Below are 25,911 nucleotides of genomic sequence, written 5' to 3' on the forward strand. Positions count from 1 at the left end.
GGGGGGGGGGGGGGGCTGGCTGTGACACCAAAATAATTTCCAATCAGTGAAGCAAAGCCAAACCGGGTTAAAGGTGTTCCTGGGATGCCAGCTGCGCATGCCTTCCTCCTCAGAACACCAAGCTCGGGAAACATTTCAAATAACATCAACATTCAGCCAAAGGGAGACGTCTGGCTAAGAAAGATAACAAAAGTTTGAGGCCAGCGCCTGGAAGCACTGTGGCAATGGCTCACAGCTCTGAGGACTTTTTCCTTCCACCCTGAAGCCTGGGCGGCCAGGTCTTAGTCACGCTCACTTTCACTCCCCCCTTCACTCCCGCTGATCCCGCTGACGATTCCTCCCACTCCCACACCCGGACCCTTCTCCAGCTCCACAGACTGGGTTATGAGAACTGGGCTGGGCAGGCCCGAGGAACAGGCAGACACGCTTCTGCTGACGACAGCGGGGTCGCACCGCTGGGCAGAGGCCGCAGAGCAGCAGAGGCTGAGGAGAGGGGACTCTGCGGAGAGGAAGAGCCTGTCCGCATCAGAGGTGCAGAAGGGTGCCGCACCCTCCTCACGGCAGGGCAGAATGCTTGTCTTGACCACTCGCTGGGATCGGGGCCTCAAAGTCTGGAGCCCCAGGGCTGAGGCCCCAATTCCAGAACCCCCAGCTTAGCTCTTTTGAGCTCCTCATTATCTGTCCTCATTGAGCTCACTGGAAATGAGATTTAAACAGTTCTTCATTGTTATTCAGTGCTACTGACAATTTCAAATTAAGTTTTACTCAACAGAGAAAGAGACCAGAAAACATATCACATCACTTTTGATCAACGCCCTCTCCTAGTATGAAACAATCTCGTCCTTTCCTGGGGACCACCCTAGCCATGCAAATAAAGCCAGCAATTACACCACAGCATGACAAGGTCACAGCCAGTGTGCACCTGTGCACGCACAAGACGCAAGGCAGGAGCTCAGAAGGTTCTTATGGAGATACTTGTTCTCACCTCCGTAAATGTCAGAGTTCACCTTCCATGTTCTCATGTACTTAATACACATATCAAATCCTGACATCAGATTCAATCCGTATCAAATGTTTGCAGGAGCCTGCACACCTCAGGCCCTGTGAGTGAACTCTCTCATTTTCAAAGGTACAGAAGCTGACTCACAGGTCTCCAACCAGGGAGCTCCGCTTCTGTTTCAGGGTCTCAGCGCCTGTATCTTCCCACTGCACCTCTCCAGTCTGGTGGTATCAGACCTCCGAGAGGCTGTCCAGAGACGTGACATTCACTTTTCTCTCACAGCCCCCAAAATATTCTAGTTCAGTTTTTATATAGAAAGAGGCCATTTAAAGTATTCTCAAAGACTTAAAAAAGCCAAGAAACAACACAGTTCATTTCTAACAGTGAATTTTATTAAGGGACTGCTATTGTAAGTGTAACTACATTCAAGTGAATCATATTAAAAGGAATCCCACATTCTGGGGCACAGAAGCTACACCTGCAGGTAACTAAAACAGGGCCCAATCAAGCTACTGAGCAGCTGAGTAAGGTGAACTCAGCATTTAGAGAAGCCTCGTGCCATGAAACCGGTGGGCTGCAGGCTGTGTGGTCAGGATAAAGTGCTCCTGGGTTCCACAGGTTGTTAACCAGGTGAAAGATGGTGTGTGTATAGGGAAAAGGACCATTTAGCAGACAAGCCAGACAGTCTTGGGAAAGCATCCACTCCCAGTGCAGTCTCACATACACAGAACCAAGAACTGCTGCTCACTACGTTGTGCCTAAGACCAACCACAAGCACCCTCGATTTCCCTGCTAGCACATGCCATGTGAACATCTAGAATAACAGCCCCCATGACCCTTGTGGCCAGAGCCGCCCAAATTCAAAATGGAGTACCCAGGGCAGGCACGGTGAGTGCCGTCTTCTTAGGGATCTTCAAGGAAAGATGTCAGCGAGGATAATGGGGAGAAGAATCACACACTGAACTGTTGGGACTAGTTGTAAAATACATTCTGGTTTTAAACTGGGCATGGTGGTCCACACGTAATCCCAGCACTCAGGAGGCTGAGGCAGGAGGAACTTTGTGAGTTCAAAACCAGCCTGGGCTACAAAGTGAGTTGAAGGCCAGCCTGAACTGTATAGTGACACTGTCTCAAAAAGACAAAAACAAACAAACAAACAAAAAAAACCAAAACCCCCCCAAAACTGTTCTGGTTTTAAATGAAAATGACCCTAGGTCAGTGATGGTGAACCTTGTAGAGACAAGTATCTGAACTGCAACCCCGAACTACAACCCAAAACCCACTTACTTATTGCAAAGTGCCAACACTGTAATTAAACCTGAATTGTTTAGAAAGAACAATGCATACATTAACAGCTTTTGTCTTAAAAGAAAAACAACACATGTGCCATAGGTTCGCCACCACTGCCCTAGATGGTATTGTATCAATAAAGGTTGAAAGTGATTCTAGTAATAGGCAATGTTATAGAAAAACTTCCCTGGAAATTCCTAACCATCTTCCCTCACCACTGGAGGATGGGTCCTTTTGATCCTTTCTCTTCTTGAAGAGGGCAGTGGACACTTCATACACAGGACCACAGGGCCAAGTTCCACACTGATGGGCACATTCAGCCAGCTCTTAACTATAGTTACTCATCCTACTAATGTAGCATATGCCACACATTCCTGCTTTTTATTCTCTGCTTTTACTTTTAATACTTATGTACCCCTTGTAAAATCCCTCCTCTACATATGCAAGTGGCACCTCGGTTCATGAACCTGATTCTTTCCATGATTCTGGTCACAAACTGAGTTGGGTGAGAAGTGAATCAAATTCAATGGTCAAGTTCAATGTTGATTTATGAGGAAAACTGTCCAACTCAGTTTGCAACTAGAATTGTTGCAAAATTGGGTTTGTGAACTGAGACACCACTGTATTCTTGCTAACAGCATTATTCATAGCAAACAAAGATTCTGTAAAGGGGGGCTGGGGATTTAGCTCAGTGGCACAGCGCCTGCCTGGCAAGCACAAGGTCATGAGTTCAATTCCTGGTACCGGAAGAAAAACCGAAAAAAAAAAAAAAAAAAAAGATTCTGTAAAGGATCTAAATATCATGTCAGTCATATGAAGAACTTTGTACTGGCCAAGGACAACAGAGATTCACTTTTTTTGTTTTGTTTTCTTTTGTTGAGACAGGGTCTCCCTTTGTAATTCAGGGTGGCTTTGAACTCACTAATGTAGCCCAGGCTGGCCTCAGACTCACACTGATCCTCCTGTCAGCCTCCTGAGTGGTGGGATTACAGGTATGCAGTACCACGCCTGGCAAGATTCACTTTTACTGTTCTCCATATTTACTAAAACCTACTGCTTACAGGTTTAAGCTAGACAAGTGTGAGTCACTGCGCTCATGCACGGGCTTTCCAGACGACTACCTGCACAGCTTTGTATTTCCTACGTGTGTAAGAGGGAGGAAATCACGAGGAGGAGAAGCCTCCGGGAATGACACGGGCTGGGGAGACTGCTATGCCGAAGGAGGTATATCCACAGTGGACAGCCTCCTATGAGGTAAATAGGGCCAAGCCTAGGGCTATGCTTTGGTAGGGGCTTGGGTACAGCTTACTGTCTCACTTCCTGATATAAGGGCCTGGACAGTAACTCGAGAGCATCGTGTGATACTTACAAACTTGAGGAGGAAGGTGTTCTCCCGCAGTGCTCCAATGCACCCTGCAAACCCCAAGATGAACATCACGCCTCCAACCACGAGGAAGAGCCACACTGGGTCAAAGCCACCAAGGTCAGTGATCGAGGAGATGTTGGATAGAACGCCCTGGAACAGAAAAGAACACACCGACACCAGAGCATGAGAGTTGTGTGCCCACAAGTTTGCCTTTTGCCTTCTCCCAAAGAAAAGAAAACTTCAGAGGTCATCTGCTTATCAGGCATGACTGCCAGACAGTGTTTAAGAGACACTGTGAAGAAAAAAGGAGGAAAAGCAGACAAGGGCAGGGCAGGCAAAGAAAGGAGAGAAAAGGCAAAGAGAAAAGGAGGAAGGAAGGAAGGAGAGAGAAAAAGAACAAGGAAGAGGAAAAGGAAATGTAACCACTGATTTCTTTCCAAGACCTACTATACTTATATTTTTGGCAAAATTATACAAAGTAAAAAAGACCCCACCAGCCCTTATACAGAGAAAACATGTACGTTACCTTTGCTTCTATGTCCTCAAATACAAATGATGTTGACTAAAAATTGGGTGTGAGAAAAACACCCCACAACACCCTCAAAACAAGGATGTTCTTTCAGGGTGAACCCTTGTTCCCCAGGCCTGCAGACAGAAAGCATCCCCAAGTTCTCTAAGGAGAGACTTGTACCTCAGGACCCCCTGAGCTCCAGAGCAGACCCCAGAAGATGAAGATCCCCAAAGCCCACCTATATGATTTGTGCTGATGGATGTTCTACCTTCAATTCTCAGGAGTATTTCCTAACAACTAAAAAAAAAAAAAAAAGAAAAACCAGTCCTATTATCCCACCCCAGCCACCAAAGCAACCCAGAGTAATTTCATTTCTCCATCAGCAGTGCCACTGCTTCCTGAACCCCTTCCTCCCTTCACTGTGAAACCACATCCAATACCCAGAACCTGTTAGAAAGGAGACATCTTCCCTCCAAAATGTAATGTGTACACTTACTATCAATTCATAGAGACCAAACTAAGGCTTACGTACCCAGTATTATCAGTATTTTATTTTGTGATTACATTTGTTTTGAACTCCCAAATCAGAACACCTCCAGAGCATCATGGTGTAGTTTGCTGTAAAGTCTTAATATTAAATATTTTTTTCAAGGCCCTCCCAACAACTTGGAAGACTAGGAGCTATTCATGTGGCTTTATACTTGAGGAAAATGGAACCCAGAGCAGATTGGGGACGAGCTGCAGGTCACAGATGGGCTGTTCTGGAACCAGAACAGAATGTGTGCTTCAGTCCTCCTTCCTGCCAAGCTGGGGGCCCTGGACTTGTTCTGCAGTGCTCCAGCTGATGCTAAGTTTAGGAGTTTCAAGCTTCAATCCACTTTAATGTTGCTGAAACATCTGGAGCATTTTGTTAGGCTTTCCGTTTGCTTTTTAGGGGCACAGCAACAACAGCAGCAACACACTGGTAACAGAACACACACGAGGGGAAAGGGCTCCAAAAGGCACAGGTCCATGGACTGAGAGGTCGCCCACGCAAGGCAGACGGAGGGTGTGCTTGCCCCTATCCACTGACACCACGGAAGGCGGCCATGCCTGCATGGGACCGTGCCGACCAAGGGTTTGGTCCAGTTTCGTTTCCAAATGCTAAACTAGGAATGCTCACTGCTGGAGGGCAAGGGTGATATAAGGAGACCAATCCTCATGTGCACAGCACAGATGACATGGAAGAAACTTGCCCGAGAAGTCAGACCAAAGGGTGTGAAGGGCCCCATGTTACAAGAAAAGCAACCTTTCCTCTCACCAGCATTCAAGTTTTAGACCTGTTCAGCTATTGGAGAAAGGGCTTTGGGGGTAATAATACTCTTAAAATTCAAAAACCACGCAGGCAGGCATGGTGGCACACACCAATAATCCCAGCACTTGGGAGGTAGAAGGATCACTGCGAGTTCGAGACCAACCTGGGCTACAAAGTGAGCTCAAGGCCAGCCTGAACTGCACAGCGAGACCCTGTCTCAAAAAAGTCTAAAAAAAAAAAAAAAAAAAAATCAAAAACTAACTTACTTATGGGAGAAACAGGAGACCTCATTTACTTGGTAGAAGTAAATCAGAAGCAGGAGGCAGCAGAGGTGGAAGCCCCAGAGAAAGGTGAGTCCCGTTTCTAACACCGCCAGGTCTCCAGCAGCAGCGAGAGAGGCTGCCATGGAGACACAGGCTTCCTCTGACCAGCCGCTGACTTGTGCCCTCCCAGCTGGGTTCTTCGCAAGATTCCCAAAGTGGCTGGGGAGCTGGGACTTAATGAGCTTCAGGCTCCTTCCAAGTGAAGACTATTCTACAATTTCACCCATTTTTATTTCATAGTGTTTTATTTCTGACTCATACTCAAGTGTGAGCAAAGGGCAGGCTGTTCCCAGCCTTCAGGACCCACGGCTGTGCACGGAGGGCTCAGCCTGGGTACAACAGGAGGAGCCCTCTGGGGAGCTCTGCAAAGCAAGTGAAGCAAACGAGCAAACATATATGCTTGTGTCTGAAATATCGAGACAAAATTCATCTCGGCAAAAATTAGGATCCCAACTCTCACTAGAATCCTAGATCATTCATCCTTTCTGAGTTTAACTGAGTAAGAATCTGGCTTCTCAAACTCATTTTAGTACTTACTCTCCTGCAGGGGCAGTTTTAATTGAGAGGAGCTTCAATGGTTTCTATGGAAACGACAATCATTTGGGGGCCTCGCTGGACTGCAGAGTCTACTCATTTATTTCTAAATTCAAGCAAAAGACAGGGCAGGAGACAGATACTACAAAGAACTTGGGGAGGGGTAATATTCTGTAAAGCATGGGAAAGACCATCAAGAACTTTATTTTTAATGGATCCACGATATAATCAGGTAGTTACCAACTGTAAACTAATTGAAATTTTTTTTGGGGGGGGTCTGGGTAGAAAGAATGTATCTTTTGTTTTATTAAAATTTCTTAATTGATAAAGTTACATGTACTTACCCTGCACAATATGTGTTGAAGTTATGTACACTGTGGAATGTCTAAATGTAGCTAATTAATACTTATTACCTCAAATAGTTATGTATTTTATGGTGAGAACACATTACATCCAATCTCAGCATTTTTTAAGAATTCATACATTACTGCTAGGTAGGCCAGCACACACCTGTAATCCCATTTACACATTTCTTGGGAGGCTGAGTCAGGAATTCGAGCCTAGCCTGGGCAACTTCATGAAACCCTGTCTCAAAATTTTTAAAAAAGGGACCGGGAATGAAGTCAGCACCCCATGGGTTCAATCCCCAGTACCAAGGGAAACAAACAGAACCAAAACCCTCATAACTAACAATATATTATTAACTACAGTCACAAATTCAAATCTTGAGGCACAACCGTGCAAAAGTTGATGCCAATGCGCGGTTCCTTCCCCTTGGGATTGGGCTTCTCACCAAGACAGAGAAGGAGACAAGACAGACTCATCTATGCAACACAGCTTTATGTTTCCAAGAGCAGGACGGCTCTACAGAACCAAACAGAACCCTGGCAATGACTGGGTTACAAACACGACATTTCAAACAGTCTCTCACTAGACTTTCTAATGCTGTGCAGCTCAGTCTGACAAACGAGGCAGAAGTCTAGCATAAGCTTGCTGAAGAATAATTATAATTAACGCTTATTGCTGACAAGAACCTGGAAGAAAAAAATCTACAATTAGTTAAGCCTGCTAGTGATCTGAAACGTGCTCAGATGGAGCCAACGCCTCAGGCAGGTAACTCCTCAGGCAGACACGGCTCCTGCTGGGTCACTGCCCGCCTCCGTCTGCGGCTTCCTCCTGCTTCACCGCAAGCCATGCCCCTCCTAGTGCCGCTCTTCCCATGAGCCCCGCTCCTCCCCTCCTCCCTGGGATGACTGGACAAGGGACTGGCAGCTAACTCCAGTAGCTGAGACTGTAGAACGCCAATGACAGAAACTGGACAAAGTCAGTCCGCAGAGAGAAAGCCAGGGCTTGGGGAGACAAAGCCTGGGAGTGAGGGGAGATCCCAACAGCACCCCAAGTCCCAGCCCAGCTGCCTCAGCCTGTCCCAGAGCACTGCTCCTCATCACAGGGTCTGGGAGCCATCTCTGGGCTGCTGCAGTGAGCCCCCCACCAGGTCCTCAGAGAACAGCAGCACTGAAAGCACCGCTGTAAGTGCAGAGGGTGGGCAGAGGTCAGTGCTGGCTTTACAGGGGTCACTCACACCACCCGGGTTAACAGAGCGGTTAATCCTGTGTGAACCGTCTTCAGCTGACTCCCTACCAACGATGAGTGGTTCTGCTGGAACCTCTGGTGCTCTGTTTGTGTTATAATAGCACACAGCAAGCTTTCAGCCCCAGTCCTCAGCTGTGAAACACCAACTTTTAGAACTGCAACTTATTTGAAAACAAAACTAAACAAAATGTCCTCTAGTCAGCCTTTTCTCTACCCAGAGCGGCTGACGTCAAAAGGGGGCACACAGCGCTGTCCTGGGGGTGCGCCGCAAGTTCTTAGTTTTGTTTGATCTGAATCCTGTAGGAGGCAAAGCTCTGGGGTCTAAAGATGTCCAGGGTACTGGTCTAGGTAGTTCACGCTGGAAAACCATGTCTTAAGGAGCTGACTGTTCAGCAGAACGAGGATAGACAGGTAAGAGGCAGAGCCATTAGCCAACGCATTTTTTTAATCATTGTTTTGGGATCTGAACAGTAGTAACAGAGATGAGGGAAAAAGTAACATAAGAAAAACATATTCAAAAAGTCCAAATTTAGAAAACAAGAGGAATTATTAAACATATATTTTAATAATACACTGTTAAGACTATATCTTTAAGAGCTGATATATAGGTGTTTGCCCTGATTTAAAAACTACACAATGTATATATGTCTCAAAATATATTGCACACTATCATATTGTACTGTATCTATAAGAGCTGATACAAAGGAACATATTCTCAAGCATCCTTTATACCCATGCTGGATGGCCCTGCATCATTGCTCCTAGGACCCTGGGTCCTTTCTCCTGCCTCTCAGCTCACGGCTGCTGTAACAGGGAACAGGGGCAGAAACAAATTGCCCATAACATAAAGCACTGCTCTAAAGACAAACGAATAGCAGTCAATTTGAAAGAAACAAAGGAATATATTCAACAGATCAGTCATTCCTCAAGCCAGCTTTTGGATAACTAGTTCTTGGGGTACCGACTTGCAACTTAGAAAATGAGGCTCCACTGAAAATAGGACATTTCCATTACCTATGAGGTAGTGGACAGTCTTTCGGAACTTTGCAAAGAGGCCAGTATACGTCTGAAAGAACACGGACAGGCTAACAGAACATGTCTGAGGAAGTATCATAACAGAAGTCAGAGAGCCAGCAAACAAACGTATCCACACGCATTCTTCACAGTGCAAGGAGACCTTGGTACCCCAGCCATGTGGACAAGCCTGCTCCAAAGTGGGTAGAGACAGCCTTCCCAAGTCAACCTCTGGCATAAACCATCCCACACAGTAGCCACACCCGTGTGGCTCCCTTGCAATTTCCCATGGGATTCTATGTGTAGCAAGTAGGGTAGTCCAGACCACGTGTGAGGCAGACAGTACACTACAATAGCGACTACTACTTTTAAATTTTATTTTTAAACTAATACATAAAAATGTAAAATTGTACATACTTATGGAATACAATATGGAATTTTGAGACATATATACATTGTATAGTTTTCAAACCAGGGCAAACTCATCTATCTGACATCATTCTATTAGGATAAAAACATTCAAAATCATCCTTTCTACAGGCTTTCTGAAGTATCTATCATGTTATAGATATGGCCACCCTATTGTGCAACACACCACCAGAACTTTTCACTCCCACCTAACTTAGCACCCACTGATCCCAATTTTCCTTTTCCTGCCCCTGGCCTTTGACAACCGCTACTTGGTCCTCAACTTCTATGAGATTAATGTTTGCTATATGCCACCTATAAGTGAGGTCATGCAATACTTGTGTTTCTGCACCTGGCTTCTTTCACTTAATACGATGATCTTCAGTTCATCCTATGTCATCACAAGTGACAGAATTTCATTCATTTTGTGACTGGATAATATCCCACTGCGTGTGTGGACCACATTTTCTCTACTCATTTACCAGCTGATAGACACTGATTGCTTCCATTTCTTGGCTACTATGAAGAGTGCAGATGTCTTTTTGATACACTGATTTCATTTCCTGCAGATGCACACCTCAGTGGGACTACTGCGCCACGCGCAAGTTGTATTCGTATACCTTTTTAAGCAACCGCCACAGTGTTCTCCATAGCTACTGCTCTGACTGGCATTTCCAGTGGTCTGGAGGATTCCCCTTGCTCCACCCTCCCCAGCAATTGTTCTCCTCTGTCTAGTGTTGGCTTCCTGTATGCCTGTAATCTTGGCCATTGCCTTACCTGACTAGGCCTCGATTTTCACATCTGCAAAGTGATACACTGTGTCATAAGGTTTTAAGAGATGAAGAAAATAATCTAAGTAAATCCAAACACTATAAGAGTTCAGTAAAAGTTTGACACCATCTTCATTATCATCACTATTACATGAGAATAAGAGAAAGTCATGGATGCCATCAAAGTCCCTGAGAGGAGAGTTTAAACCAGCTGCATTGAAGAAGAATCCGTTTTATTCTGAGCACGTCCTCCTCTGAATGCCTCCAAAGGAAAGCTGCGGATGTGCTGACAGTCATGCCTCATGGGAGAGGCAGTACTAGGGTATCCTAATCACCTTTTGTGGGGAACTGGAAATAATCTAAGACTCACAGAAGAAAGGCGGGAGGGGAAAGTCATGAGTACGCAAAAGCCAGAAGCAGGCAAAAGGCAGCCGTGGGTGGAAGCCAAGAGCACCCCGACGGTGCTGTGGAGGGGGTGGGCAAGTCAGTGGCCGTGCAGTGCATGGTCGAAGCAGCTGCTCACAGGCGCCTCTGTGCAGGGAGCTGCCGGGCACACGTGCTGGAGTCGTTGCTCTAGAACGTTGCCCCAGCTGCAGAGGCACATGCCACCCCTGTGAGGCGGGCTGTGCAGTGGTTTGGTGAACACAGTACATCTCAGCAGAAACAGAAAGATGGCCAAGCTTCCCTTCCACCTCCACCTCCCCACCAGCACTTCACTGGTTCTGCTCTCTCACTGGAATTTAAGCATCTTCTCTCCGTGGTTCTGCAACAATAGAGCGTGTACTTTGCAGCGATTTCTTCTTGACAAGGTTTCTATGCACGCACAGAAACAAAAAGGCAAACAAAGCCCCAGAGGGTTCCAAACCAGTGCACTTCTGCTATCTGTGGGTTTTTGTTTTTTTTCTCTTCACCACCAGCACAGAGCAGCTTCTGTGTGCACCTGGCAAGTTCGATTTCTTCTCTGTCCACCCACACAGAAAAGAAACACAAAAATAGTGTTCACACACCCCAAGGCAGGGGCTCCTCTGCTTTTACATATACAAGCCCGTTCTTCCCAACTGTCAGATGAGAAACAAGATGTGCTGGGTGTGCGAAATATGTCTGCAAGGTCAGGCCAGATGGAGCCCTTTAACACTCGTCTGCTTGACTCTGATCACACCACCTCACAGGGTGAGACTCACAACCATTACCCTAGAGGAAGAGGGGTGACCATGAGGACATTTCAAAGAAAATGCAGCTACTCGGAGAAGGGTGGTCCTGGAGCACGGTGGAAATGCAGTTCCAAACAATGTCCACAGGATGACCAAGTGGGGACCAGCGGGCCACAGGGAAACTGGCCACCACAAAAATACATCAAAGCCTCTCACAGTAAGCACGTGACAAGGCCACGCTGCAAGCCACCCTCCATCTAAACATTGCAGAGGCCAGAGAGAGGATGGGATGAGAAGTACGTCAGACCTCAGCAGGCCCAGGAGATGTGAGGGAGCAAGAACAGCTTGGCTCATGGCCTGGCAAAGAGAGGCGAGTCCACAGAGGCCCCTGGTTCCTCCCAGGTTATCCTGTCAGCAAAGGTCATCAGTGAGATGCAAGCAATCCTTTCCTGCAGATAAACAATTGGCCATGGCCTATCTCTGAAGGAAGAGGAGGCAGAGCAATTACCTGTCAGGCCTGCATAACAACAAGCAGCTTTCAGGGAGGCTGGATGCACAGACCCCAATAGCTGGCCCTGCTTATAGTCAGGGACCAGAGCATACACTCAGCCAGCTAAGCAGGAGGCAGCGCAGGCCACTGTGCCACCCTGCAGAAGTTCCCACAGTCCTGGTCATGTGCCCGCTGTTTTCATGTGCACATCCCTAAGACACAAGGCATACCTAGGAGGATCCCCGGCTAAAGTGCAAAGTTTAAACTGAAATAGAAACAAAAGCTCTGTTAGAGTGGATGCACCCAGTCACTCTGATGCTGCAACCCTCAACCACCACGAGATAGTACTGAGACAAAGCCTTCAGGACAGGACACAGTCTGAGGGTGTGGTGAGGAGGGGACTCTCACAAGGAGTAAGGTGTCCTTATGAAGACAGCGAGAACAGAGAGCTCACCTCTCTCATCTGCCATACAAGGAGACAGAAAAAGCTGTCCATTCACACACCAAGAGGAGCATGCTGCTCAGCAATGACCCACTGCCACCTTGGTTTGGACTTACGGACCCCATTATTGGGTTAATAATATCTCTTAGTTATTGCGGGCTGATCAGGTCTGCAATCTCCTGAACGAGTGTATGGTGAAGGCTAAATAAAAAGAGGCGAATGGAATGATTTCAGGGCTCCAAGAGGATCAAAGCCCTCTCAGAGAATTCAAGATTCTCTCAGTGCTAAGACCACAACCTTTTCTGGGTGGCCCTACTTATTTGGTTATCAGAAGAAGGAAAGGAGTACTCAAGAAGGGTAGAATCACTCAAGGACTTCTCCAAGAAAGCTATGAAGTTAATCCATCCAGGAGTGAGATACCTGAAGCTACAGTCTTTATCTTGAGATGGGATCCAGGTGTCCTTGGCTGTAATCTTGTCTTAACCTTGACTTTCTGGCTTCATCTGCCATTACAGCCCTTAGTAGGGATGAGTGACTCACAACGGTTCATTTACTGTGAGTCCACCACCCTCTCTGGAGAAGGAGCCTAGGCCTTGGACAGACCCACAAGTAAACATGGAAAGTCACCTGGCGAATTTAAGTCCTGCTCAGGGCTGCTTCATAGTGGTCTCCATCACCAGAACTGTGGAAAACAGACACTTCTGGTGGAAGCTGCACATCTGTGTATTGTGCCACAGCAGCGAAGGCAGATCTGACCTGCTTCCCTGAACTAAAGTGAAGAGCAGTCTGTTCTCATAGCAGCATCCCTCTGTTCTGGGCCTGCACAGGACTCCGCTCACTCACTGAGGACATGCTGACAGGGTCTCCTGTGAGAGGCCAAGCACCACGATGCTATGGCATTTGAAGTGAAGACATGTGCCACGTGGGGAGTGGCCTGTGGAGCACAGTGCAGACCAGGTGGACAGGTGGAGGTCTTTGCAATGGGGGAGCACAGGGGCTTTGGCAGCAAGGTAGAAATGCGGTGGCAGTGCCTGGCCAACTGCATTCTGAGTCTAAAGCAGGAAAGGCAGGGGTTGGCAGCCTGTGGAGGAGAGGATGGCCCGGCACTTGTGTGCTGGAAGCCTGTGGGAAGCTGGGGTGCTGGCACACAGGGGGATTCCCAGCACTTGGCGGTGAGGCATGACTTCGAGGCCAGCCTGAGGTACAGTGTGAGTGCAAGGCCAGACCCTGTCTGCAAGAAGCCAGCAAGCCTGATGAGCAGCGGGAGGTGCCCTGGAAGCAGCAGCAGAGCAGTGGCGACCCAGGTTCAGCTGCTGGAAGCCTGAGCGAAAACAGCACTGCTAAGCCACACTGCCGAGCCCGGCTTGGCAGCGAGCGCTGGGCTCCCCACACTCTTACTCTCACAGGCCCTGTAGGGGCCCCGACAGCCACAAAAGGAGATGGCACAGAAGGCACGGCTTACCAGTCACCCAGGAACAGACAGCAGAGCCGAGCAGCGTCTCACATGCTCACTCCTCCCTACTGAAGACAGCAGGCAGCAGTGGGCCAGGGGTGCTACTGCCCAGTACGGATGTCACCCCACCTCCACTTCCTACCTTAGCCCTTGTGAGGAGCTGAGGGAACCACCAGGAACTCTGACATGGCTTCTGCCATGGAAACACAGTGAGGACTGCTTGACTCTGCCTGGGAAGGGCTTACTCTGGCCCTGGAAATTTGAGACCTCAGAGGTGGGGAAGAGCTGTTCCAGTGGGATGACCCCTTCAAGGATGGTATGTCTGAGAGAGGGCAGCCTGGGCCATCTCAATCTGCTATGAGAGCAGTGCAGGGCAGTCTTGGCCCCATCACAGAGGGCAACTCACAAAGTGAGAACAGACCTTGGATAGCGGGCTCTGAGCCGCTACCAACGCAGAAGAGGGCCAGGCCTGAGCAGGTCCTGCCAAGCTCAAGGGAACCGCTAGGCAGTGGAACTCAGCAGCAAAGTTTCTAAGAGACCAAGCCCTCACCCCACGGACATCTGCGAGGCCCGGACAGCAGATCCCCTCCAGCCTAGGGGTCTGCCCAACAGGAAGTGGGCAGGGGCCACTGGGGAGTGGGGCTGGACTGAGAACAGGGACCACCACTTGCACCCCTCAGGCCAAGGCAGAGGGGCCTGGGCAGACAGAACACCTAGTGTGGCATGAGGCTTGGTGCTGCGGGGATCTGCCAGCCCTGTCCAATAAGTGGTCAGGGTTTGTGCCTCAAAGGAAGGCAGGAGTGTCTAAGAGAAAAAAATCAAGGTCACTGGAATTTTGACCCATTTGAGTTTTTGCCCTATAAAACCCCACTGAACAAAGCTGAAAGGGATATAGAGAGAAAAATGGAGTTTTTCCCTTTTTTAAATTAAATTTACTGGGCAGAAATTTATTTATTTATTTTTTCTTTTCTGCACCAGGAATCAAACTCAGGACTTTACACTTGCCAGGCAGGCACTTGTGCCGCTGAGCTATATCCCCAGCCCTGGGAAGAAATTTAAAAATACACATTCAAAGAAATACAGTGCAGGTCCTCAAAAGAGAGGGGCGCACTGCAGATTGGAGCTTGGAATGACTGTGTGTTTTTGGCAATGGAAATCAGTATATTTGTGGATCTACCAGAAGTTCTGTCTTGGTCTTGGCTTGGGGTGGGAGAATGACCCACCCACAGAAAGATAATGGCCCACTTTTTAGGTGAAACACATGAGCCCATATTTAAGATGTTTTGCTTAAAAACATTGTATGAGCTCTTTCAACCTGTCCCTTCATCTTAAGATCAGGTTTCTGCCCTTTACCAATTTAGCTAACTTATGCATGAAAGAAAACTGAGGATTTCAACACACTAGGTACCTGCTGATACACTGATTAGAATGTGTCCGTCACAGGGTGATCGTCCAGGCACCGACCCAGCTGTTGGGCTCCTCCTCTTCAACTCTGTAGATACAACAGAGGACTCAAGGGGATTACATAGGGTAGACAACCTCACTACATTCTAGTCAATAAGACAAGTCTGTGCAAAAGTCTCACCACCTCACAGCGCCATCTCCTGGAACTGATTTCAGCGGCAAGGAGCCCGTTTTCTGCTCCATTCACCCGGGTCCCTGCTCCCACCTCCAGCCTCTCTGGGAAAGGAAATACATCCTCCACCCCATGGCCTGGTCCTCTGCTGAGACCCTGAATCACTGCCCTTGCTCTCCTTCCAGTGTGGGCTCCTGTGTGACAGGACAGGAAGCAACTGAAGGTTCTGGGCAGGTCACAGGCTGGGCAGGGAAAGCAAGTGCAACCAGGAGCAAGGGCCGCCCACCCTCGGCAGGCCGAGGACAGACCACAGAGAGCGGGCTCCCCGTCCCCAGCCCCTTCCTCCCTCCGAGCCACAGAACCCCATGCAGAAGTACAAGGCAGGGCGAGCGCCGGGCTCCCAGCCCAACATCTCTAGGCCTCAGTCTCCCCACCTCACAATGCTATCCTTCAGATTAACCCAAGGGGTAGAGAGTGTGGAAATCCCTTGGTAGAGAGCTACCCCCCAAGCATTTTACATATTTTCATTCATTTATTCCCAAACTTCCTCTGGGCGTTCACTGTGAAAGATGCTCGACGCTGGGTCACAGATGGCAGAGAGGACAGGGTGCCATCCCCAGGAACTTTTTAGGTTGGACAGGCTGGGTCAGGTTATCCCTCTGCTCAGGGCCACCATGTTAGGGGTGGGAAGCCAATGGTCACCTCAGACTCCTGCTAGGAGTCCTGGAAGGGCACTTTTGCTGTTCCAAGAAGTAGAACCCTCCTTCTCGCTCGCCATCCCTCACCAGAACCTGCCAGTGCCATACCACTCTCCCTCCTGCCCCACCTAAGACCCAAGCCATAAGCACAGCAGCTGGTCCAGTGGAAAGGGAAAGGCACCTAAACTGCTCCATGGAGAAGACCGCTGTGTGTAAACTTCCGCTTCTATGGCAGAAACAGATGGCTCCCGCTGGACCACGGGATGTATTGTCTATTTCCACATGATGTCCCTCACACCACACATCAGAAACCACATGTGCTTTTGCCTCACGTGTCAACGCAGTGAGCTCAATAGTGATCAGAGGCCACTACCTACGGTGGCAACTTGGGGACAGATGCCACTGAACGGCCAGAGTCTATGAGAACGCTTTCCCTATTCCTTTGCTCATTCATTCATTCATTCATTCATTCATTCATTCTCATTCTAATATTTCTAGAACGCCACGTGCTGTTCACTGTCTTAGGTACTGGGCAGTACCAGTACCAGGAAACAAAAGTTCTTTCCCTCACCGAGCTGGCTTCTTGGCAAGGAGACACAGATAATCCATCTTGGGAGCCATAAGTGACAAGTCCTATAAGGAGGAAAGCACAGGAAAAGGAGAAGAAAGGGAGGTGGTGGCCAAAGTGGACACCTCAAACAGAACAAGCGTGGCATTAAGCAGAGACCTGGAAGAGGAGGGAAGCACAGCGGGGTCTCTGGAGAGCACACAGGTGGGACAGGAGCAGGTGCTGAGGCCCTGGAGAGGTGCAGCACACTGGAGGTGGGAGCCTGCAGGCGGCCAGGTTCTGGCTAGCTTACAGGGAGGAAGGGCACCACCGGAGCTGAGGCACAGGGCAGCGGGCAGCCACCCGGCTTCAGTGAGGTGACACCCTCCCGGAGTGTGTGCGCGAGAAGGAGCTGCCTCACATTTTAAAGAATCACTCCAGCTGCTGCATGAAGACAGACCCGGAGTGAGGCCTGGGGCACCAGAGCAGAGGTGGAAAACGTAACTGGAAGGCGCTGCACTCAGGCAGGCAGGACACAGTGGCTATTGGGCTGTGTAACCGTGGAGGTGGGGAGAAGAAACCAGATGCTTTTTCACAAGACTTGTAGGCCATCAGGCGGTATTTGCTGATAGACTAAACGTGGAAAGAAAGGTGTCAAAGATACTGAGCAAATGATGGAGCTGGCATTGACACAAGGGAGCAGGGAAGCAGGTCTGAGGGTCAGCAGTGCTGTTATGGAAGTGCCACATTCAGAAGGCCCATGGTCATTTAAGTGGACTGCTGGGCAGGGTACTGGCTACATGAGTTTGGGATTTAGATAAGGTCGCAACCAGAGATACCAGCTTGGGAGTTGTAAGTGACAGGTGTTGTGCATGCCCCAGGCGCAGATGAGATTTCTCAGAGCATGAATGGAGGAGAAAAGTAGCCTCGAGAAGGAGTCTAAGGACCCTAAACCTTAGAGGTCCAGTAGACCCAACCAAGCTGAGAAGGCGCTGAGGTAGGGAGCTAGGAGTGCCTGACCTCTTGCAACCAAGTAAGAAAAGCTTTCCCAAGTGGGGGCCGCACCATGCCTCAGTCCTAGCTCTACTGAGAAAAGCTCCTGAGGACCTGGTGAGAACACGACATGCTTCAGGACCCAGCATAAGTAGTTCAATAAGCAAGTGCGAGTTCCACAAAACCCTGAGCTGATGAATCACAGAAAAGTGAAGGACACAGTTCACTCACAAAGACAGGATGCAGAATGTGAAGACAAGCACATGGACCAGATGCTGACAGACTGATGACACCACAAAGCACACATGAGCACACGGGCATCAGCCCCGAAGGAGAATTACGGTGACATGCCGCTGGGCTCTGTCCTTGGCCTGCTCAATGTGTCAGTGGCTTACAACTGAACAGTTTCTAGAGCCGGAGGCTTGTTCAAACAGAGCAGCTGGTCTAACCCAGACTCTGGAATCAGAACTTCTCCAGGTGGCAGGGGTAGGGATGTGCAGCTGAAGCCACGCTGAGCGGGCAGGAGCTGGGGAGGTGACAGGTGTGGGCTCTGGAGCACCTCAGCAGGAAGGCTGCTGAGTCACTGTGCCAATGGCATCCTGGAAGACCTCTGAGGACAGCCAGATGGGGTGAACAGGGAAACCTGGTTGGTCTGTAGCAGGCTGTGAGTCGCCAGCTGCATGGATGCTGGACAAGGGGAGGGGACACAACCCAGCCATACTCTGTGGCCCCAAAAGCAGCCTCTCAGGGGTGCAGAGGACACACTATGCCAGAGGAGCACGACTGTGATGACGAAGGGACTCTCGCCCGCCCAGACTTTCAGCTGGAGATACCAAAGGAACCAGGCCTCTGCCTGAGAGTCCTCCGGAGTAACCTGTGGAAGGACTTATTCTGTGGGATCCAGCAGGGTAGATCTAGAATCACTGAGTGCAATGTAGCACGACATGAACAGTAAGAACAACTCAAAGTGAAAGAAATGGTGAGTACTTTGTTGTGGTGACTGGTAAGTATATTTTCACTCCTAACTAGCATTTATTGCAACCTTTTACATATATACCCATACCCTTCCTACTGTGAGGTCCGTTTCCCATGACATTAACTCCGTGTTCCTAGACCCAGCACAAGCCCTGTCACGTGCTTTGTACTCAATAAATGTTATCTGGATGAATGATTTTGTTAAGATTAGAAGCTGTGAAAGGTCTCACAGAGGTGATTCATGCTACATAATTGTTAAAGTTTCTTCCAAAGAGCAGATCCTACCATTACTGAAAAACTTTGCCAAAGCCAGCATCCCCTGGGAACAGGCATGTTTTGCATCTTCATGGTGGATCTGGAACTTAGGTAAAACTATAATTATTTCCTATATTCAACTGCAATATTAGCCTGATGTTTAAAATATTAGCCCAATGTTTAAAACTCTGACTGGTAGAAGTATGAGGGGGTAATCATTTTCCCTCCAATGCTCCTCTACTCCACATAAATATGTTTAAGGCTCCATCCATGAAAGCAACTTGATCCTTCAGCGAAAATTTGATTCTTCCAGCTGCAGCCCTACTGGAGGATGTAATACTCCATGGCTCCTTTAAAGCAAAAGTCAGTCTTGGTCTGGGGGATTCAGTGATCCACAGTCTGGCTTTATTGGTTTATAGGTGCACATTATCCCCCAACATCACTCTGGCAGGGCATGGTGGTGCACGCCAGTAATCCCGGCACTCACGAGGCCCAGGCAGGAGGATCGCTGTGAGTTTGAGGCCAACCTGGGCCACACAGTGAGTTCAAGCCTAGCATGAATAACATAGTGAGACACTATCTCAATAACAAAAACACATCATTCTGCCATCCCATCAGAAGCTTGGCCCTCTGAAAAAGTTAGCCCAAAAGACTTAACAGCCTTTGCAGTTATTAAAGTGATCAATGCATATCATTTCTTCCTTAAAAGTCCCTAAAACAAAACCAATCCCCTGTCCAGGGCGTTCACACATGGGGGAGGCAGCGATGCCTCCAGGGTACAGTGGGGCTGTACAACAGCAGCACCTCCATGAAGAACCTGAAGCCTGCTTGACTTTGGCCACAAAGACAGGACGCCATGACTTTGAAGAAAAGGAATGCTGCAGATCCAGACCCAAAATTACCTTGGGCTATCTGTAATGCCTTTTAATGGCCATTTTCTTTCAACATAGTATTAGCATTCTAGTGACTACCAGATACAACTTCTGGGATGTATCACTATCAGAGGGGATCTCTATTCTACTAACACAAAAGCTAAGAATGCCGTAGCATCTGAAACCTACAGAGATTTTGCCGCTCTGCTGCAGACCATCTACCTCCACCTGATATTCCATCAATGCACAAGTTAAATACATGGATTCCTGACTTTTTTTTTTTTTTTCTGTAACTATAAAGCTTTATGTAACCTCTTCTGGAATGGAACATACCACTCAGGGTAACTTGAATCCATGTTCCTGGACCAATGTTGCTCATATTTGGCTTAGAGTAACTACTGTCTTACTTCCTTAAAGCACAATTGCTGTTTTTTTACAGTGAGACTTCATAGCGGCACTATGCTGGAATCCTCTCTTCGATCCTCACAATGATCCTGGCGGCACTATGCTGGGATCCTCTCTTTGATCCTCACAATGATCCTATCAGGTGAGATCAACTGTCTCCACTGCAGAGAAGGAAAGGGCATCTCAGAAAAGTAAATTTAGCTGTCCAAAGCCACAAAGATGAAATGATGAATGAAGGAGCCAAACATTGAACTCAGATGTGTTTAGCCTTATCTTAGTTTAGGCTGCTAAACCAATACAGACTAGGGGCTTACATGATTGTTTCTCACAGTTCTGGAGGTGGGGAAACACAAATTGAAGAAGCCAATAGACCTGGTGCGTAGTGAGGGCCTCCTTCTGGTTGTGTCCTTGGTTGTGTTCTCTCTTGGTGGACCAAGGGGTCATTCGGCTCCAGTCCCTTCTGATGAACAACAATCCTACTCACAAGCGCTCTACCTTCACAACCTCCTCATAGCCTCCCCTCCAAATATCACATCAGGGATTAGGGCCTCAAAACATAAATTGGGTGGGGTGTGGTCATTCAGTCTACAACCAGCCCTAGTTCTTCCTCACAGCAACTAAGCAATCTTAAAACAAAGTTAGATCAGGACACTCCTTACTGAACTGCCCGGTGGTATTCTCCTTCCTAAAATATACCCAAGCTTCTGAAGGAGTCTGCGAAGCCTCTTCTGCTGCCTCCCCTGCATTGTCCCCACTTCTGTCCGTGTTCTCTCCCATGGAACCCTACTGGCCTTCTGGCCAATTGTGGGATCACCAAGACCCTGGCTATTCTCTCTCCTGGACTCTTCTCACTTCATTGCCCTGCAGGGCTCTCTTACTTTGTTCAGGTTTTTGCTCCAACATCACTACTCAGTCTGTTGCCAACTACACCTCAAAGCCATGCCTTTTCCTACCATTCTATAAACAATCTCTAAACTACACTTGTGTTTCCTGCTAGCACTCACCAGGATCCGGATGCCAATCCTTGGACACTTACTGCCTCCCCAGTGTTCATTAGGATGCAAGCTCCCCAAGCAGGGACTTCACACCAGGCCCTGCTGCGCCTCCCACACCAAGACCCAACATGTGATTGGGGTTCCCCATGCTGTCCTGCACTGGCCAGAATGCCCCCTTTGCTTTCTTTTTTTTTGTCTTTTTGAGACAGTCTCACTATGCAGTTCAGGCTGGCCTTGAGCTCACTTTGTAACCCAGGCTGGCCTCGAACTCACAACGATCCTCCTGCCTCAGCCTCCCAAGTGCTGGGATTACAGGCATGCGCCACCACACCCAGCCCCCTTTGCTTTCTACCACCTCCGCGTGGCCTCCTAGATCTGCCACACTGTATCTGCATGACCCCGGTCAGCTCCCTGGCTCTCAAGAGAACTTTCCACTTACTGAAGTAGCCCTGACAGAGAAGGGACAACTGTCTCCTCCTTCTCCAACATTGTGTCATCCTTCACTCTTACCTTTGAGACACTGCCAAGTGTAGAAGTTTGTGATTTTATCAAAGAGACATTTAAAGCAACCAATGAAATAAAAAGATAATTATATGTCACAAAGAGAAAAATACTCTGCAAAAAGACCAACTATCGGTTTAATGCTCGAATAGACAATTAATTCATTTAATGCCTTCCAGCACCCTTTTCAAAGTAGAAAGAAATGCATTTTTATTAAAGGGGTTATAAAAAGCTGGGTTGTCTGGCATTTAACCAGCTGGAGGGCTTTTCTTTCTTTCTTTCTTTCTCTTTCCTTTTTATTTATTTATTTATTTATTCCAAATGGACTTAAGAGCTACTCCTTTTTTATTTTAAAGAGAAAGGAAAAATAAAACAAAAATTCAAAACAAGATACTCAGAAGATAACAATGGTTAATACACTGTGTATTATTATCTTTTTTTTTTTTTTTTTTTGGTACTGGGAATCAAACTCAGGACCTTGAGCTTGCCAGGCAGGTACTTGTGCCACTGAGCTATAACCCCACCCCTCATTATCCTTAAGTCAGTTACTCAGAGTGTAAGATACAGGCATTTAATTGCCCAAACAATATTAGTACAAACCTATCTTTTCAATGAACTAAGAGAAATTAGTAGTATAAATATCTTAACTATATATATATGTATTTTTTTTTTTTTGCTTTTTTTCTTCCTCCTTTTCTCCATTTCCCCATTCCAGTTTCTCTTTCCTTTTGAAGTTTCTTCCCAGTTTACAATACCTACTGTATATTTTAAGAGGGGGAATTTCTGACATTCCACCAATACAAATCTCTAAGTTTAACCAGGATAAGGCAGAAGCTAATCATCATCCAACAGAGGATTAATATGCAACATAAAAGTTCCTGGAGATACAGTTATCTCTATTTTGAGAACTTAATTTGCCTTGCACTTCATATATAATCACTGCCTTGCCTCAAAGAGTTGTTTGCTGGAGGGGGCATATTTATTTTTTATAAAACATTTCATACACTATAAAGGCCTTTTTGTAAATAAATAGAAGGTGATACACTTTTGGGGGTGGTTGGTAGGGGTAGAACCCAGGGCCACCGGGCCACTGGGCCACACCCTGGCTGAGGGCAAATTGTCAAAACTCAGGATTTACTTTGAGTTTTGCTCTACATAGTCTCTCTGAACATTGTTTTGATTGAAGAAATTCCCAAGGGATCTAAAGTCTTATTTTCTGGAACTTCTTAGTTTTTCTTTCCTTTTTATTTACTGGTACTGGCCCCTAATACATTTATCACTTCAAAAGAATTTCTGTCTTTTAGCAGTGGTCAGGCTCCAAGAGTGACTAGCAAAGAGATAAGATAATGGTTTTCTGGGAAAATTTAAGCTCTTAGTTTACCTAAGTATTAAGCAATCCCAGTACCCTCCACTTTCACAAGGTAGGAGACAGGTAGGCCTCGCTGTAGCCAAATACTGAGAAAGCAAACACTGCAAGTGTCTCCCTCAAATAGCAACAAAGAGGGGGTTCAGCTTCATTTCTGAATTCCAGTGGAGGCTCTGAGAGGGAAACGTATGGAAAAAAAAGTGCAATGCGCAGTTCAGGGAGGTGTGAACACAGGGTGTCCTTCTCATCACACTCTGCGTCTTTGCTGTCACTTAGAACACGCTGCTCCAACTTCCAGATTTTTCCTTCTACAATACTGTAGCCGGTACAGTATCCTCAACTTTAAGGATTTCTTAACACTTAAAACCAGCAGCCATCTACTCACATTACTTAGCATTAGTGACGAATTTCACTGACACTCAAACATGAATCTTTATCTGGCTTTCTTCATACCACATGACCACACTTTACAACACAACACACGAAGGTACTATACCATTTCTAATGCTCCAAATTATTTAAAAAAGAGAGAGAGACAGAGAGAAAGAGAAGCGTTCCAGGTAGTTTAGTGATATTTTTAAGCACTACTGAAATTCTTGGGCCTACGTGAAGAAATACTGCATGGGAACATGGTTTCAGGCTGGTAAGACTCTAAATTACATCCTCTATTGTGTCCGAGAGCTGTTACTTTTGTGATTATTTTGATGCAGTAGTCATTTTAGGTTCCATTCCTCAAGAGTCTTTCAGTATGTATCATTTATCTTCTAAAAATGTTCTCTTCTAAAGGATCAAGGACAAAAAGCAGATATACACATCCTCTAATTAAATGTGTGCGTTTTCATGGCAGCTGACTTACTTTTTCATTCCATGCCCACAGTCCAATTCCAAGGAATGCTATTCCTAAAAACTGAAAGAAAGAAAGCAGTGTAAATAGAAGGCAAACACTATGTTTTTACTAATACAAATAAAAATGTTTTCAATCTTTTGTCATTTTACCTGACTAGGAAATTCTCCAAAATCTGAGTAACCATCTTTATCAGGAAAAGAATCACATTCATTTGCCTAGAATTATTTATGCCAGTAAGAAGGCTGGAGACCCACAGGTACTTGGAAATCATTCAAATTATGAAGACTAAAACTAGGCAAAATCTCAAATACAGTAAGTAATCAGTGATGAGGATGTTACCACTTAAAGGTAAAGGAGATGCAGAAGTGGGTGCCCCATGAATGAGGTCCACCTTCGCCAGCCGTCAGGTAAGCAGGGTCTGGACTTAGGGCCAGGACCCTCTCCTCTTCTGTGTTCATGCCCGCTTGCTACGTGACTCGCTTCCCCATTTGATCCCAATTTAATCAATTTTACCTGAGCAATTATAATCTTGCTGGCTGACCATAGTTTTGTCTCACTTCATGCCCGCCTTGCAATTTCCCATTTCTCCCACCTTGGACCTGCCTCAAGTCATGGATTTGCTCTCTAAAAACCCCTAGAAAAGGCCGGGTCCTTGGCAACCCACTCGGGACCACATCTGTCTGTCTCTCGGACAGAAGCTTTCTTTCCCCCAATAAATATATTCTATTCTTACCCTCTGTTCCTAAAATCCATTCTTCAATTTTAGAGAACATGAACTCGTAAACAGACATCTAGGAGGCTGGGAGTTTCTTTCCCCCCATATCAGTTTCAGAGGGCTTCTGTAACTCTCCCTGGACTAAACTCAGTCCCTGAAAATTCATGCATAACTTGGGTACACAGGCAACACGAAGGACTGAGCAAAGCATTTTGTCCAATACAAAGCTCATGAGTCTGTCACTCAGCTGCATTCGAGACAGGTGGGAGGTGACAAAGGGGAACAGATGATGAACAGGGGACTTTCCACTTTCCTTTAGTCCTCACTGCAACCCGTCCATTCTAAGATACAGCCAAGTTTTCCCTTATATTTTAACGTCTCTGGCATTGGGCTGAGTCTTAGAATTGACAGAATTCGTATTTGTTTCTTTCCCCTTGATAGTACTTGAAGTAACAGTGTCTTATAACTGGGATGCCACAGACTGGAAAACACCTGTACGGGCTATCTGTCTACTAAGAGTCTAGTGGTCTCCAGTGGTCTCTGGGAGTTTTTGGTCCTGAGGAAAGATACATCTGATTCCTCATCTTCCCTGACAATAGCAACTCTAATTTCCTTTCCAAACACTGACGTGCAGAGTGGTTAGGCTGGCAAGCAGCTTCAGTTTGAAAGCAGCAGCACTCACTGTTTGTTTTAGTAACATCTCAATTAAGTTAAATGTCAGAAAAGCTGGCCAGAGAGCGCACAGAGAAAATGACTGAGGGTGGTTATTCTTCACAGTTCCAGGGCAAGCTGAGAACGGTGTGCCTGCTGGGGTGCTGGCCATTCACAGCAGAGAGTTTGACTCTGGAGGCCAAGGTTAATAAACCCAAGTGTGGCTGGGAAGCCAGCAGGAGCAGAAGAGGGGACCGGACAGCAATGTAACTTCTGCAATGTGGTGCTGTATTCAATTTCCCAAAGCTCCCCAAATAATCTGACATGTAAAAGCGTAGTATGCAGGGCTTTCCGAGCCCTGTAGAGAAAAGTTTGAGCGTGTCTTTGATGTGGCAAAAACTAAAGACTGTTCTTCCTACTCTTGCTCCCACGGAAGAGGCTATCTGAAAAGTGTTTAGACGGCTTTCTTGTTTTAGCACCCCAACAGAAAGACTGGTCAGTCTCCAGTGCCCTGGTCAGTGTGTTACCTCATTTTCCCTTTCAGATCCCAAATAACAAAACACAAGCACAGAACAGCTCATCAGATACCATCTTGTTTACAGGTGCTGGGCACAGTGGCCACGGCAAGTGAGTGCACAGGACCCACAGCTGCCAGGGAGCACTGAAGAGGCACAGCTCCAGCGCTGCTTCACACACCGCCCTTACCCTTGAGACGTGACCGGTTCCCCAGGGCTGATGCCCATGCGTGCAGATGGCTGCCCCCCCCAGCGCAGTATCAGCCAGCATCACCAGACGCAGCACTACAGGCGGCTGCTGTGGCAGAGGCCCCTGCGGTCAGCCATCCCTGCTGCTGCTGGAGGGAGACATGCGTGTTAC

General features: G+C 47.3%; 1 protein-coding gene across 1 annotated transcript in view; it reads right to left on the minus strand.

The window, feature by feature from the left end:
* Tspan5 (tetraspanin 5) overlaps nucleotides 1–23,729 on the minus strand; it is a gene marked incomplete at its 5' end in the record, with an annotated part of 34,024 nt that extends 10,295 nt beyond the window's left edge. The window contains 2 exon segments of the mRNA XM_013517460.1: nucleotides 3,660–3,806; nucleotides 23,679–23,729. Of these exon segments, the coding sequence (XP_013372914.1) occupies nucleotides 3,660–3,806; nucleotides 23,679–23,729 (198 nt within the window).
* Between the last annotated feature and the right edge of the window lie 2,182 nt (nucleotides 23,730–25,911).

Source organism: Chinchilla lanigera, unplaced genomic scaffold (genome assembly GCF_000276665.1).
Source record: "Chinchilla lanigera isolate Chin_1 unplaced genomic scaffold, ChiLan1.0 scaffold00004, whole genome shotgun sequence".
Lineage (NCBI taxonomy): Eukaryota > Metazoa > Chordata > Mammalia > Rodentia > Chinchillidae > Chinchilla > Chinchilla lanigera.